Source organism: Poromitra crassiceps (genome assembly GCF_964638095.1).
Source record: "Poromitra crassiceps genome assembly, chromosome: 9".
NCBI lineage: Eukaryota > Metazoa > Chordata > Actinopteri > Beryciformes > Melamphaidae > Poromitra > Poromitra crassiceps.
In genome coordinates this window covers 21528981-21544105 of record NC_139630.1, presented here as the reverse complement: position 1 = coordinate 21544105, position 15125 = coordinate 21528981, and the positions used below count along the sequence as shown (strand labels likewise).

Here is a 15125-nt window from a genome sequence, read left to right as displayed (position 1 = left end):
TCTTGAAATAAAAACGGTAAATAAATAAATAAAATGTTTGCAGTGTTTGACAGAATGCAAGTCAAAACACAAGTCAGAAAAGAAGACCAATGTGTTCTGAGAAAGACAACTTCAAACCATGTGAACATGTGAGCCTATGATATGAAATGCAGGCAGAGGTGGAAAGAGCACTGACAAATCCTACTCAAGTACAAGTATTCTTACTTTAGTGAAAATTAAAGTACAAGTACTAGCCCAGGAAATTACTTAAATAAAAAGTAGCCTATTTAAGTAAAAGTACCTTTTCATTTAGGTTACATGTAGATAATTGCTAAGAAGATTCTGGGTTTAAACCAGGCTCGGGCCCATAAAGCCGGCCAATGGGATGGGCCGGGCCGGACTCAGACAGAACGTGCTTGTCCCCAAGCTTTGTCTGGGGGAGGCTCACAGTCTCAGAATAAATAATGAAAATAGCATCACTTGTCAGTGGAAGGTGCAGTCTATCAGCAGGGTCAAATGAAACGGATATTTCTAACTAATGTGATGATGGCGATCATAACAATTTGATCAATCAATCAATCCAGTTTCAGTTGTTCTAGTCTCATATCTAGTCTTGTATGTGCGACTGAAGTTTTTATCTACCTTTTATCTAAGCTGCCGCTGAAATTTATAGTTTACCCACTTTTGTGTCACCACTCCAGCACTGTCTGATAGTGATATACACACTGAAGCGTCCTGTGATGTCATACTGAAATATCATCACAGCTGGAATGCCTCTTGTCCAATCAAATTGCTCGTCCAGAACTAACTGTTGTGTAATGTGCAATGTCACATGCATTGATGTCTGTCTTTAGTAGAACTAATGATGATATGAACCAAACATTTGTGTTTCAGAGGTCAGTACCACAGGCAGAGAGCAGAGTCTCCAGTACCCAGCTGTCTGTCTATGAAGAGTGACTGGTCTAAAGATAATAATCCAAACTTCAGTAATGAACCTGGACCTTCAGACACAAAGTAAGATGACTGTTACAAGTCTGATGGAATGGCATATGATTAAATGAGGATGAAAGACAAAATGTTCTGTGTTAGTATGAGAAACCCATCTTCTTGTCTTGAGTGGTTTTGTAGTTTGTCTGCGATTTGAAATAAAGAAATCTCCAAAACAACTGGAGCAGCCCAGCATTTGAGCTCTGAGCTGACCCAAGTTTGCTGCAGAGTGAAAGAACAGATTCAATTGTGGACTCGATGCACCATCTAGTGGGGAAATTGTTTATTACATGAGGGGCAGTGGTGTACGAGAGTACTCCTTAAAACTGGACAGAAACAATGACAGTGTGCAGTGTCACATGTATTGATGTCTTTAGTAGAACTAATGATGATATGTATCAAACATTTGTGTTTCAGAGGTCAGTACCACAGGCAGAGAGCAGAGTCTCCAGTACCCAGCTGTCTGTCTATGAAGAGTGACTGGTCTAAAGATAATAATCCAAACTTCAGTAATGAACCTGGACCTTCAGACACAAAGTAAGAGGACTGTAACACTCAATAATGTAATAATAATTTCATGAAAATATAATAATGCCTGAAAATGTAATCAAATTTGCACTTAACTCAAAAATGTAACAAAATGTCCTGACTGATACTTTCACAAACTTTTTTACTGGTAATGTAATACTTTCAGGTGGGTCATTTATTTTCAAATCTGATGATGTAATAATATAATACTGTAAAAAGTATAAAAAATGTATAACTGTTAGTGTCATGTTAGCCTATTAAAACACTAACATTGACACTGCTCCCCACTCTACACCCGCCTGCACAGACAACACTTGCCCTCAAACAACTCAGAGGCTAGCCGTGTGTCTGAGGTACAATAATATCACAGGTAATAACTGAAATGATCCAGTCTGAATGACTCAGAGGCTAAGGACCATATCTTCGCAACAGCGGTAATTTTGCCTTAGCGCCTGTTTTGCGCTGGAATATCGCCGCGCAAAGCCCTAATTGTGGGTGTGTCGGCCCGCTGCGCTTCACATCATCTCGGCGCAAACCTCCAGGCGTGTTTAAGCCCATAACAGGATTCACAAGGTGAGATCACTCCCCTTAAAAGCCACAGCATCACCGCCATCACGTCTGACACCAGCTTCTTTCTTGCTGAGAGCAAGCAGAGAAACAGAGAGAGAGAGAGAGAGAAAAGAGAGAGGGGGCAAGAGAGAGAGAGCAAGAGAGAGAGAGAGAGAGAGAGAGAGACAGAGAGAGAAAAGAGAGGGGGCAAGAGAGAGAGAGCAAGAGAGAGAGAGAGAGAGAGAGAGAAGAGAGAGGGGGCAAGAGAGAGAGAGAGCGCGAGAGAGAGAGAGAGAGGGGGGGGGAGAACGAGAGAGGGGGGGGGGGGGGTGAGAGGGAAGAGAGAGAGGGCCGCCACACAATTACGCAGTGATGTCCCAAAGCGTGCGCTTACTGTAATTAGACTTTTCGTTCATATAGGCTATAACATAGGTCTACACATCTAAAAATATTAGTTTCTTTAATAGGGTAGGAATTTGTGAGATTGTACTTCTAGCCTATTTCAATAGCCTGTGTCAGAATTGTCCATTCTGGTTAAGCCATTGACTGCGGTCACGCCATCCGCGCTGTGGAGAAGCTGGTCTTGCATGCGTGCAGTTGCAGGGAAAGAGGTTACTGTACTGGCCGGACACTACAGGTGTTGTGCCAAAAAGTGATTTGCATTTTGAATTGATTAGGGGAACGAGGGTCTGGCGGGGCGGGAGTCTGTGTGTACCCCGGGGAGGCGTCTTAATGTGGCGTGCGCAGGTTCGGCTAGTGCGCCGGGTGCTGGAGGGAGAAGGTGCGAGCTGGACGGGTAGGCAGGCTGGGTGGTGGTGGTGGGTCGGTGCCCTGGGTGTTTTGAGCCGCGCCATGGGGCTCACAGGGTGGGGAGAGGCAGCGCTGTGCGCGGTCCCACGGAGCGAAATCAGTTTCTGGCAGCAAATCACTTTTTGGCACAACACCGTCACAACTTTCTCAAAAGCAATCTACTGTTAGCTCACACCACAAACCTGTATGGTCGGGAATTATGTACCCTAATAAAACCATGACAAACAAATTCTCATTTTTAAATCAAGGTGTGTTTTTTCTGCAGTGTAGGCTATAGTTGAAAATCAACGTGACATTCTGAGGAGAGAAGAGTGTGTGCAGGCGCGAGGTGTTGGAGAGTGACATCCATGCCGTGCCATGCACTCCGCGGAGAATACTGTTTGCTCTCAGGCGTATGCCTGGCGTAGTGGGGTTTTTTGCGCTAAGACCAGCTATTTGGTGGCGTTAAAATTGAGAGCACCCAAGGCCTTTTTTTCTAACACATTGCGCTGGAACGCCTATTTTGGCACAGGCAACGCCCAAACCTGTTTACGCTCGGAACATAGCGACGGTATCTTCGCCAGAGCGCAAAATCACACTTGCGGGAGGCAGATGATAGGCTAGAGGCCCACGGACACACCTGGGCCACGCCTACACCTGTGTCTGCGCTTAGATCCCAGCGCAAAACTGGACGGTGGAGGCAGACGATAGCTTAAGACGCTGGGAAGATAGCGCCGTACGAAGATAGGGCCCTATCTGTGTGTCTGAGGTACAATAATATCACAAGTAAGAACTGAAATGATCCAGTCTGAACGCAGTGGCAGCGATGCACATTTTGAGACTTGACTGCACTTGGTGAGCTGAACACCACTTGGTTAAAAATGTGTGGAGAAAATGGATGCTAATATAGTGTTTTATAACTGAAGAGTGAATCACTTGATGTAATTTAATAAACAAGACATTATTGATTTCCCATGGCTCTAATCAATCCTAGTTCCTTCCTACTGTATGTCTATACACACAGACTCTCTCTTTCTCCCAGACAATGAGGCATTGCAGCGTCGCTATGACGACCAGTTGTTGAAGCTTCTTCACAGCGACATGTTTCTATATTATCTGTCTTCACAGAATGTTTTGTTTGTTGTTGGCCCCGCCCCCTGGAATGCTTAAAAGAGCTTGAAATAAATACAGTAAATCTTGAAATAAAAACAGTAAATAAATAAATAAAATGTTTGCAGTGTTTGACAGAATGCAAGTCAAAACACAAGTCAGAAAAGAAGACCAATGTGTTCTGGGAAAGACAACTTCAAACCATGTAAACATGTGAGCCTATGATATGAAATGCAGGCAGAGGTGGAAAGAGTGCTGACAAATCCTACTAGTACAAGTATTCTTACTTTAGTGAAAATTAAAGTACAAGTACAAGTACTAGCGCAGGAAATTACTTAAATAAAAAGTAGCCTATTTAAGTAAAAGTACCTTTTCATTTAGGTTACATGTAGATAATTGCTAAGAAGATTCTGGGTTTAAACCAGGCTCGGGTCCATAAAGCCGGCCAATGGGATGGGCCGGGCCGGACTCAGACAGAACGTGCTTGTCCCCAAGCTTTGTCTGGGGGAGGCTCACAGTCTCAGAATAAATAATGAAAATAGCATCACTTGTCAGTGGAAGGTGCAGTCTATCAGCAGTGTCAAATGAAACAGATATTTCTAACTAATGTGATGATGGCGATCACAACAATTTGATCAATCAATCAATCCAGTTTCAGTTGTTCTAGTCTCATATTTAGTCTTGTATGTGCGACTGAAGTTTTTATCTACCTTTTTATAACGATGTGATGCACGAGAAAGCTGCCTCTGAAATGTATAGTTTACCTACTTTTGTGTCACCACTACATCACTGTCTGATAGTGATATACACACAGTGAAGCGTCCTGTGATGTCATACTGAGATATCATCACAGCTGGAATGCCTCTTGTCCAATCAAATTGCTCGGCCAGAACTAACTGTTGTGTAATGTGCAATGTCACATGCATTGATGTCTGTCTTTACTAGAACTAATGATGATATTTATCAAACATTTGTGTTTCAGAGGTCAGTACCACAGGCAGAGAGCAGAGACTCCAGTACCCAGCTGTCTGTCTGTGAAGAGTGACTGGTCTAAAGATAATAATCCAAACTTCAGTAATGAATCTGGACCTTCAGACACAAAGTAAGAGGACTGTTACAAGTCTGATGGAATGGCATATGATTAAATGAGGATGAAAGCCAAATGTTCTGTGTTAGTATGAGAAACCCATCTTCTTGTCTTGAGTGGTTTTGTAGTTTGTCTGCGATTTGAAATAAAGAAATCACCAAAACAACTGGAGCAGCCCAGCATTTGAGCTCTGAGCAGACCCAAGTTTGCTGCAGAGTGAAAGAACAGATTCAATTGTGGACTCGATGCACCATCTAGTGGGGAAATTGTTTATTACATGAGGGGCAGTGGTGTACGAGAGTACTCCTTAAAACTGGACAGAAACAATGACAGTGTGCAGTGTCACATGTATTGTTGTCTTTAGTAGAACTAATGATGATATGTATCAAACATTTGTGTTTCAGAGGTCAGTACCACAGGCAGAGAGCAGAGTCTCCAGTACCCAGCTGTCTGTCTATGAAGAGTGACTGGTCTAAAGATAATAATCCAAACTTCAGTAATGAACCTGGACCTTCAGACACAAAGTAAGAGGACTGTAACACTCAATAATGTAATAATAATTTCATGAAAATATAATAATGCCTGAAAATGTAATCAAATTTGCACTTAACTCAAAAATGTAACAAAATGTCGTGACTGATACTTTCACAAACTTTTTTACTGGTAATGTAATACTTTCAGGTGGGTCATTTATTTTCAAAACTGATGATGTAATAATATAATACTGTAAAAAGTATAAAAAATGTATAACTGTTAGTGTCATGTTAGCCTATTAAAACACTAACATTGACACTGCTCCCCACTCTACACCCGCCTGCACAGACAACACTTGCCCTCAAACAACTCAGAGGCTAGCCGTGTGTCTGAGGTACAATAATATCACAGGTAATAACTGAAATGATCCAGTCTGAATGACTCAGAGGCTAAGGACCATATCTTCGCAACAGCGGTAATTTTGCCTTAGCGCCTGTTTTGCGCTGGAATATCGCCGCGCAAAGCCCTAATTGTGGGTGTGTCGGCCCGCTGCGCTTCACATCATCTCGGCGCAAACCTCCAGGCGTGTTTAAGCCCATAACAGGATTCACAAGGTGAGATCACTCCCCTTAAAAGCCACAGCATCACCGCCATCACGTCTGACACCAGCTTCTTTCTTGCTGAGAGCAAGCAGAGAAACAGAGAGAGAGAGAGAGAGAAAAGAGAGAGGGGGCAAGAGAGAGAGAGCAAGAGAGAGAGAGAGAGAGAGAGAGAGAGAGAGACAGAGAGAGAAAAGAGAGGGGGCAAGAGAGAGAGAGCAAGAGAGAGAGAGAGAGAGAGAGAGAAGAGAGAGGGGGCAAGAGAGAGAGAGAGCGCGAGAGAGAGAGAGAGAGGGGGGGGGGAGAACGAGAGAGGGGGGGGGGGGGGTGAGAGGGAAGAGAGAGAGGGCCGCCACACAATTACGCAGTGATGTCCCAAAGCGTGCGCTTACTGTAATTAGACTTTTCGTTCATATAGGCTATAACATAGGTCTACACATCTAAAAATATTAGTTTCTTTAATAGGGTAGGAATTTGTGAGATTGTACTTCTAGCCTATTTCAATAGCCTGTGTCAGAATTGTCCATTCTGGTTAAGCCATTGACTGCGGTCACGCCATCCGCGCTGTGGAGAAGCTGGTCTTGCATGCGTGCAGTTGCAGGGAAAGAGGTTACTGTACTGGCCGGACACTACAGGTGTTGTGCCAAAAAGTGATTTGCATTTTGAATTGATTAGGGGAACGAGGGTCTGGCGGGGCGGGAGTCTGTGTGTACCCCGGGGAGGCGTCTTAATGTGGCGTGCGCAGGTTCGGCTAGTGCGCCGGGTGCTGGAGGGAGAAGGTGCGAGCTGGACGGGTAGGCAGGCTGGGTGGTGGTGGTGGGTCGGTGCCCTGGGTGTTTTGAGCCGCGCCATGGGGCTCACAGGGTGGGGAGAGGCAGCGCTGTGCGCGGTCCCACGGAGCGAAATCAGTTTCTGGCAGCAAATCACTTTTTGGCACAACACCGTCACAACTTTCTCAAAAGCAATCTACTGTTAGCTCACACCACAAACCTGTATGGTCGGGAATTATGTACCCTAATAAAACCATGACAAACAAATTCTCATTTTTAAATCAAGGTGTGTTTTTTCTGCAGTGTAGGCTATAGTTGAAAATCAACGTGACATTCTGAGGAGAGAAGAGTGTGTGCAGGCGCGAGGTGTTGGAGAGTGACATCCATGCCGTGCCATGCACTCCGCGGAGAATACTGTTTGCTCTCAGGCGTATGCCTGGCGTAGTGGGGTTTTTTGCGCTAAGACCAGCTATTTGGTGGCGTTAAAATTGAGAGCACCCAAGGCCTTTTTTTCTAACACATTGCGCTGGAACGCCTATTTTGGCACAGGCAACGCCCAAACCTGTTTACGCTCGGAACATAGCGACGGTATCTTCGCCAGAGCGCAAAATCACACTTGCGGGAGGCAGATGATAGGCTAGAGGCCCACGGACACACCTGGGCCACGCCTACACCTGTGTCTGCGCTTAGATCCCAGCGCAAAACTGGACGGTGGAGGCAGACGATAGCTTAAGACGCTGGGAAGATAGCGCCGTACGAAGATAGGGCCCTATCTGTGTGTCTGAGGTACAATAATATCACAAGTAAGAACTGAAATGATCCAGTCTGAACGCAGTGGCAGCGATGCACATTTTGAGACTTGACTGCACTTGGTGAGCTGAACACCACTTGGTTAAAAATGTGTGGAGAAAATGGATGCTAATATAGTGTTTTATAACTGAAGAGTGAATCACTTGATGTAATTTAATAAACAAGACATTATTGATTTCCCATGGCTCTAATCAATCCTAGTTCCTTCCTACTGTATGTCTATACACACAGACTCTCTCTTTCTCCCAGACAATGAGGCATTGCAGCGTCGCTATGACGACCAGTTGTTGAAGCTTCTTCACAGCGACATGTTTCTATATTATCTGTCTTCACAGAATGTTTTGTTTGTTGTTGGCCCCGCCCCCTGGAATGCTTAAAAGAGCTTGAAATAAATACAGTAAATCTTGAAATAAAAACAGTAAATAAATAAATAAAATGTTTGCAGTGTTTGACAGAATGCAAGTCAAAACACAAGTCAGAAAAGAAGACCAATGTGTTCTGGGAAAGACAACTTCAAACCATGTAAACATGTGAGCCTATGATATGAAATGCAGGCAGAGGTGGAAAGAGTGCTGACAAATCCTACTAGTACAAGTATTCTTACTTTAGTGAAAATTAAAGTACAAGTACAAGTACTAGCGCAGGAAATTACTTAAATAAAAAGTAGCCTATTTAAGTAAAAGTACCTTTTCATTTAGGTTACATGTAGATAATTGCTAAGAAGATTCTGGGTTTAAACCAGGCTCGGGTCCATAAAGCCGGCCAATGGGATGGGCCGGGCCGGACTCAGACAGAACGTGCTTGTCCCCAAGCTTTGTCTGGGGGAGGCTCACAGTCTCAGAATAAATAATGAAAATAGCATCACTTGTCAGTGGAAGGTGCAGTCTATCAGCAGTGTCAAATGAAACAGATATTTCTAACTAATGTGATGATGGCGATCACAACAATTTGATCAATCAATCAATCCAGTTTCAGTTGTTCTAGTCTCATATTTAGTCTTGTATGTGCGACTGAAGTTTTTATCTACCTTTTTATAACGATGTGATGCACGAGAAAGCTGCCTCTGAAATGTATAGTTTACCTACTTTTGTGTCACCACTACATCACTGTCTGATAGTGATATACACACAGTGAAGCGTCCTGTGATGTCATACTGAGATATCATCACAGCTGGAATGCCTCTTGTCCAATCAAATTGCTCGGCCAGAACTAACTGTTGTGTAATGTGCAATGTCACATGCATTGATGTCTGTCTTTACTAGAACTAATGATGATATTTATCAAACATTTGTGTTTCAGAGGTCAGTACCACAGGCAGAGAGCAGAGACTCCAGTACCCAGCTGTCTGTCTGTGAAGAGTGACTGGTCTAAAGATAATAATCCAAACTTCAGTAATGAATCTGGACCTTCAGACACAAAGTAAGAGGACTGTTACAAGTCTGATGGAATGGCATATGATTAAATGAGGATGAAAGCCAAATGTTCTGTGTTAGTATGAGAAACCCATCTTCTTGTCTTGAGTGGTTTTGTAGTTTGTCTGCGATTTGAAATAAAGAAATCACCAAAACAACTGGAGCAGCCCAGCATTTGAGCTCTGAGCAGACCCAAGTTTGCTGCAGAGTGAAAGAACAGATTCAATTGTGGACTCGATGCACCATCTAGTGGGGAAATTGTTTATTACATGAGGGGCAGTGGTGTACGAGAGTACTCCTTAAAACTGGACAGAAACAATGACAGTGTGCAGTGTCACATGTATTGTTGTCTTTAGTAGAACTAATGATGATATGTATCAAACATTTGTGTTTCAGAGGTCAGTACCACAGGCAGAGAGCAGAGTCTCCAGTACCCAGCTGTCTGTCTATGAAGAGTGACTGGTCTAAAGATAATAATCCAAACTTCAGTAATGAACCTGGACCTTCAGACACAAAGTAAGAGGACTGTAACACTCAATAATGTAATAATAATTTCATGAAAATATAATAATGCCTGAAAATGTAATCAAATTTGCACTTAACTCAAAAATGTAACAAAATGTCGTGACTGATACTTTCACAAACTTTTTTACTGGTAATGTAATACTTTCAGGTGGGTCATTTATTTTCAAAACTGATGATGTAATAATATAATACTGTAAAAAGTATAAAAAATGTATAACTGTTAGTGTCATGTTAGCCTATTAAAACACTAACATTGACACTGCTCCCCACTCTACACCCGCCTGCACAGACAACACTTGCCCTCAAACAACTCAGAGGCTAGCCGTGTGTCTGAGGTACAATAATATCACAGGTAATAACTGAAATGATCCAGTCTGAATGACTCAGAGGCTAAGGACCATATCTTCGCAACAGCGGTAATTTTGCCTTAGCGCCTGTTTTGCGCTGGAATATCGCCGCGCAAAGCCCTAATTGTGGGTGTGTCGGCCCGCTGCGCTTCACATCATCTCGGCGCAAACCTCCAGGCGTGTTTAAGCCCATAACAGGATTCACAAGGTGAGATCACTCCCCTTAAAAGCCACAGCATCACCGCCATCACGTCTGACACCAGCTTCTTTCTTGCTGAGAGCAAGCAGAGAAACAGAGAGAGTGAGAGAGAGAGAGAAAAGAGAGAGGGGGCAAGAGAGAGAGAGCAAGAGAGAGAGAGAGAGAGAGAGAGAGAAAAGAGAGAGGGGGCAAGAGAGAGAGAGCAAGAGAGAGAGAGAGAGAGAGAGAGAGAGAAGAGAGAGGGGGCAAGAGAGAGAGCGCGAGAGAGAGAGAGAGGGGGGGGGGGAGAACGAGAGAGGGGGGGGGGGGGGGGATGAGAGAGGGAAGAGAGAGAGGGCCGCCACACAATTACGCAGTGATGTCCCAAAGCGTGCGCTTACTGTAATTAGATGTTTGGTTCATATAGGCTATAACAGGTCTACACATCTAAAAATATTAGTTTCTTTAATAGGGTAGGAATTTGTGAGATTGTACTTCTAGCCTATTTCAATAGCCTGTGTCAGAATTGTCCATTCTGGTTAAGCCATTGACTGCGGTCACGCCATCCGCGCTGTGGAGAAGCTGGTCTTGCATGCGTGCAATTGCAGGGAAAGAGGTTACTGAACTGGCCGGACACTACAGGTGTTGTGCCAAAAAGTGATTTGCGTTTTGAATTGATTAGGGGAACGAGGGTCTGGCGGGGCGAGAGTCTGTGTGTACCCCGGGGAGGCGTCTTAATGTGGCGTGCGCAGGTTCGGCTAGTGCGCCGGGTGCTGGAGGGAGAAGGTGCGAGCTGGACGGGTAGGCAGGCTGGGTGGTGGTGGTGGGTCGGTGCCCTGGGTGTTTTGAGCCGCGCCATGGGGCTCACAGGGTGGGGAGAGGCAGCGCTGTGCACGGTCCCATGGAGCGAAATCAGTTTCTGGCAGCAAATCACTTTTTGGCACAACACCGTCACAACTTTCTCAAAAGCAATCTACTGTTAGCTCACACCACAAACCTGTATGGTCGGGAATTATGTACCCTAATAAAACCATGACAAACAAATTCTCATTTTTAAATCAAGGTGTGTTTTTTCTGCAGTGTAGGCTATAGTTGAAAATCAACGTGACATTCTGAGGAGAGAAGAGTGTGTGCAGGCGCGAGGTGTTGGAGAGTGACATCCATGCCGTGCCATGCACTGCGCGGAGAATACTGTTTGCTCTCAGGCGTATGCCTGGCGTAGTGGGGTTTTTTGCGCTAAGACCAGCTATTTGGTGGCGTTAAAATTGAGAGCACCCAAGGCCTTTTTTTCTAACACATTGCGCTGGAACGCCTATTTTGGCACAGGCAACGCCCAAACCTGTTTACGCTCGGAACATAGCGACGGTATCTTCGCCAGAGTGCAAAATCACACTTGCCGGAGGCAGATGATAGGCTAGAGGCCCACGGACACACCTGGGCCACGCCTACACCTGTGTCTGCGCTTAGATCCCAGCGCAAAACTGGACGGTGGAGGCAGACGATAGCTTAAGACGCTGGGAAGATAGCGCCGTACGAAGATAGGGCCCTATCTGTGTGTCTGAGGTACAATAATATCACAAGTAAGAACTGAAATGATCCAGTCTGAACGCAGTGGCAGCGATGCACATTTTGAGACTTGACTGCACTTGGTGAGCTGAACACCACTTGGTTAAAAATGTGTGGAGAAAATGGATGCTAATATAGTGTTTTATAACTGAAGAGTGAATCACTTGATGTAATTTAATAAACAAGACATTATTGATTTCCCATGGCTCTAATCAATCCTAGTTCCTACCTACTGTATGTCTATACGCACAGACTGTCTCTTTCTCCCAGACAATGAGGCATTGCAGCGTCGCTATGACGACCAGTTGTTGAAGCTTCTTCACAGCGACATGTTTCTATATATCTGTCTTCACAGCATGTTTTGTTTGTTGTTGGCCCCGCCCCCTGGAATGCTTAAAAGAGCTTGAAATAAATACAGTAAATCTTGAAATAAAAACAGTAAATACATAAATAAATAAGTTTGCAGTGTTTGACAGAATGCAAGTCAAAACACAAGTCAGAAAAGAAGACCAATGTGTTCTGGGAAAGACAACTTCAAACCATGTGAACATGTGAGCCTATGATATGAAATGCAGGCAGAGGTGGAAAGAGTGCTGACAAATCCTACTAGTACAAGTATTCTTACTTTAGTGAAAATTAAAGTACAAGTACAAGTACTAGCGCAGGAAATTACTTAAATAAAAAGTAGCCTATTTAAGTAAAAGTACCTTTTCATTTAGGTTACATGTAGATAATTGCTAAGAAGATTCTGGGTTTAAACCAGGCTCGGGTCCATAAAGCCGGCCAATGGGATGGGCCGGGCCGGACTCAGACAGAACGTGCTTGTCCCCAAGCTTTGTCTGGGGGAGGCTCACAGTCTCAGAATAAATAATGAAAATAGCATCACTTGTCACTGGAAGGTGCAGTCTATCAGCAGTGTCAAATGAAACAGATATTTCTAACTAATGTGATGATGGCGATCACAACAATTTGATCAATCAATCAATCCAGTTTCAGTTGTTCTAGTCTCATATTTAGTCTTGTATGTGTGACTGAAGTTTTTATCTACCTTTTTATAATGGCATGATGCACGAGAAAGCTGCCTCTGAAATGTATAGTTTACCTACTTTTGTGTCACCACTACATCACTGTCTGATAGTGATATACACACTGAAGCGTCCTGTGATGTCATACTGAGATATCATCACAGCTGGAATGCCTCTTGTCCAATCAAATTGCTCGGCCAGAACTAACTGTTGTATAATGTGCAATGTCACATGCATTGATGTCTGTCTTTACTAGAACTAATGATGATATTTATCAAACATTTGTGTTTCAGAGGTCAGTACCACAGGCAGAGAGCAGAGTCTCCAGTACCCAGCTGTCTGTCTATGAAGAGTGACTGGTCTAAAGATAATAATCCAAACTTCAGTAATGAATCTGGACCTTCAGACACAAAGTAAGAGGACTGTTACAAGTCTGATGGAATGGCATATGATTAAATGAGGATGAAAGCCAAAATGTTCTGTGTTAGTATGAGAAACCCATCTTCTTGTCTTGAGTGGTTTTGTAGTTTGTCTGAGATCTGAAATGAAGAAATCACCAAAACAACTGGAGCAGCCCAGCATTCGAGCCCTGAGCAGACCCAAGTTTGCTGCAGAGTGAAAGAACAGATTCAATTGTGGACTCGATGCACCATCTAGTGGGGAAATTGTTTATTACATGAGGGACAGTGGTGTACGAGAGTACTCCTTAAAACTGGACAGAAACAATGACAGTGTGCAGTGTCACATGTATTGATGTCTTTAGTAGAACTAATGATGATATGTATCAAACATTTGTGTTTCAGAGGTCAGTACCACAGGCAGAGAGCAGAGTCTCCAGTTCCCAGCTGTCTGTCTATGAAGAGTGACTGGTCTAAACATCATCCTCCAGAGTTCAGTAATGAACCTGGACTTCCAGACACAAAGTAAGAGGACTGTAACACTCAATAATGTAATAATAATTTCCTGAAAATATAATAACTCCTGAAAATGTAATCAAATTTGCACTTAACTTAACTCAAAAATGTAACAAAATGTCCTGACTGATACTTTAACAAACTTTTTTACTGGTAATGTAAAATCTTTTATGTGGGTCATTTACTTTCATTTACTATGAAGAGTGACTGGTCTAAAGATCCTCCTCCAGACCCTGGAGGAGGATCTCTCTCTCTCTCCCAGACAATGAGGCATTGCAGCGTAGCTAATGACGACCAGTTGTTGAAGCTTCACAGCGACATGTTTCTATATATCTGTCTTTTTGTTTGTTGTTTTCCCCGCCCCCTGGTGCGCTTAAAAGAGCTTGAAATAAATCAATAAATCAAAATGTAATCCATTCATCCTTGCACCCAAGTCGACGTTTGAGCCAAATTGGAAGAAATTCCATCAAGCCCTTCTTGAGATATCGCTTTAACGAACTTGGGAATGGCATTCGTGAGGTCACAGTGACCTTGACCTTTGACCACGAAAATCTAATCAGTTCATCCTTGAGTCCAAGTCGATGTTTGAGGCAAATTTGATGAAACTCCGTCAAGGCATTCCTGAGATATCGCGTTAACAAGCTTGAAAATGGCGTTCGAGAGGTCACAGTGACCTTGGCCTTTGACCTTTGACCATCAAAATCTAATCAGTTCATCCTTGAGTCCAAGTCGATGTTTGAGCCAAATATGATGAAATTCCGTCAAGGCATTCCTGAGATATCGCGTTAGCAAGCTTGAAAATGGCGTTCGAGAGGTCACAGTGATCTTGACCTTTGACCTTTGACCACCAAAATGTAATCAGTTCATCCTTGAGTCCAAGTCGATGTTTGAGGCAAATTTGATTAAATTCCGTCAAGGCGTTCCTCAGATAACGCGTTAACGAACATTGGATGTACGGACGTACGGACGAACAACCAAGATCCATAATGCCTCCGGCCAGCGGAGGCATAATAATGAAAGTCTCAGACTTTGAAAACCCTTGATCTATAGAATAGCAGTAAAATAGAATAAATAATGAAAATAGCAGCACTTGTCACTGGAAGGTGCAGTCTATCAGCAGTGTCAAATGAAACTGATATTTCTGAACTAATGTGACAATGGTGATCATAACAATTTGATAAATCAATCAATCAATCAATCAATCAATCAATCAGTCAATCAATCAATCAATCAATCAATCAAAACTTTATTCCAGACTCAAGGTCCATATAAAAAGACATACAGCACTAAAAATAATCCCTACAGACAGTAGGGAAAAAGCAATATCTAAATAAATAGTGCAGTGTTCATAAGAGCAACATATACCAGTGTCTCCACAGAGGTGACTGATATCTGACATCACTACAGCAGGGATTTACCAACAGCTTGCTAATGACCACCTCTGAATGCAGGAAGGTTTTGGGAAATGCTTCCTGC

At 43.4% G+C, this 15125-nt stretch overlaps 1 protein-coding gene across 4 annotated transcripts in view; it reads left to right on the top strand.

The window, feature by feature from the left end:
* Nucleotides 1–15125, top strand: part of LOC310782093 (uncharacterized protein) — a 576458-nt gene that overhangs the window by 480468 nt on the left and 80865 nt on the right. For 3 of the 4 annotated variants that reach the window (XM_083642771.1, XM_083642769.1, XM_083642772.1), the window contains 8 exons: nt 874–993; nt 1384–1503; nt 4925–5044; nt 5434–5553; nt 8982–9101; nt 9491–9610; nt 13029–13148; nt 13539–13658. In XM_083642771.1, the coding sequence (XP_083498897.1) occupies nt 874–993; nt 1384–1503; nt 4925–5044; nt 5434–5553; nt 8982–9101; nt 9491–9610; nt 13029–13148; nt 13539–13658 (960 nt within the window). The remainder of the gene's footprint in view (nt 1–873; nt 994–1383; nt 1504–4924; nt 5045–5433; nt 5554–8981; nt 9102–9490; nt 9611–13028; nt 13149–13538; nt 13659–15125) is intronic. The other variant, XM_083642770.1, reaches the window with a different exon arrangement.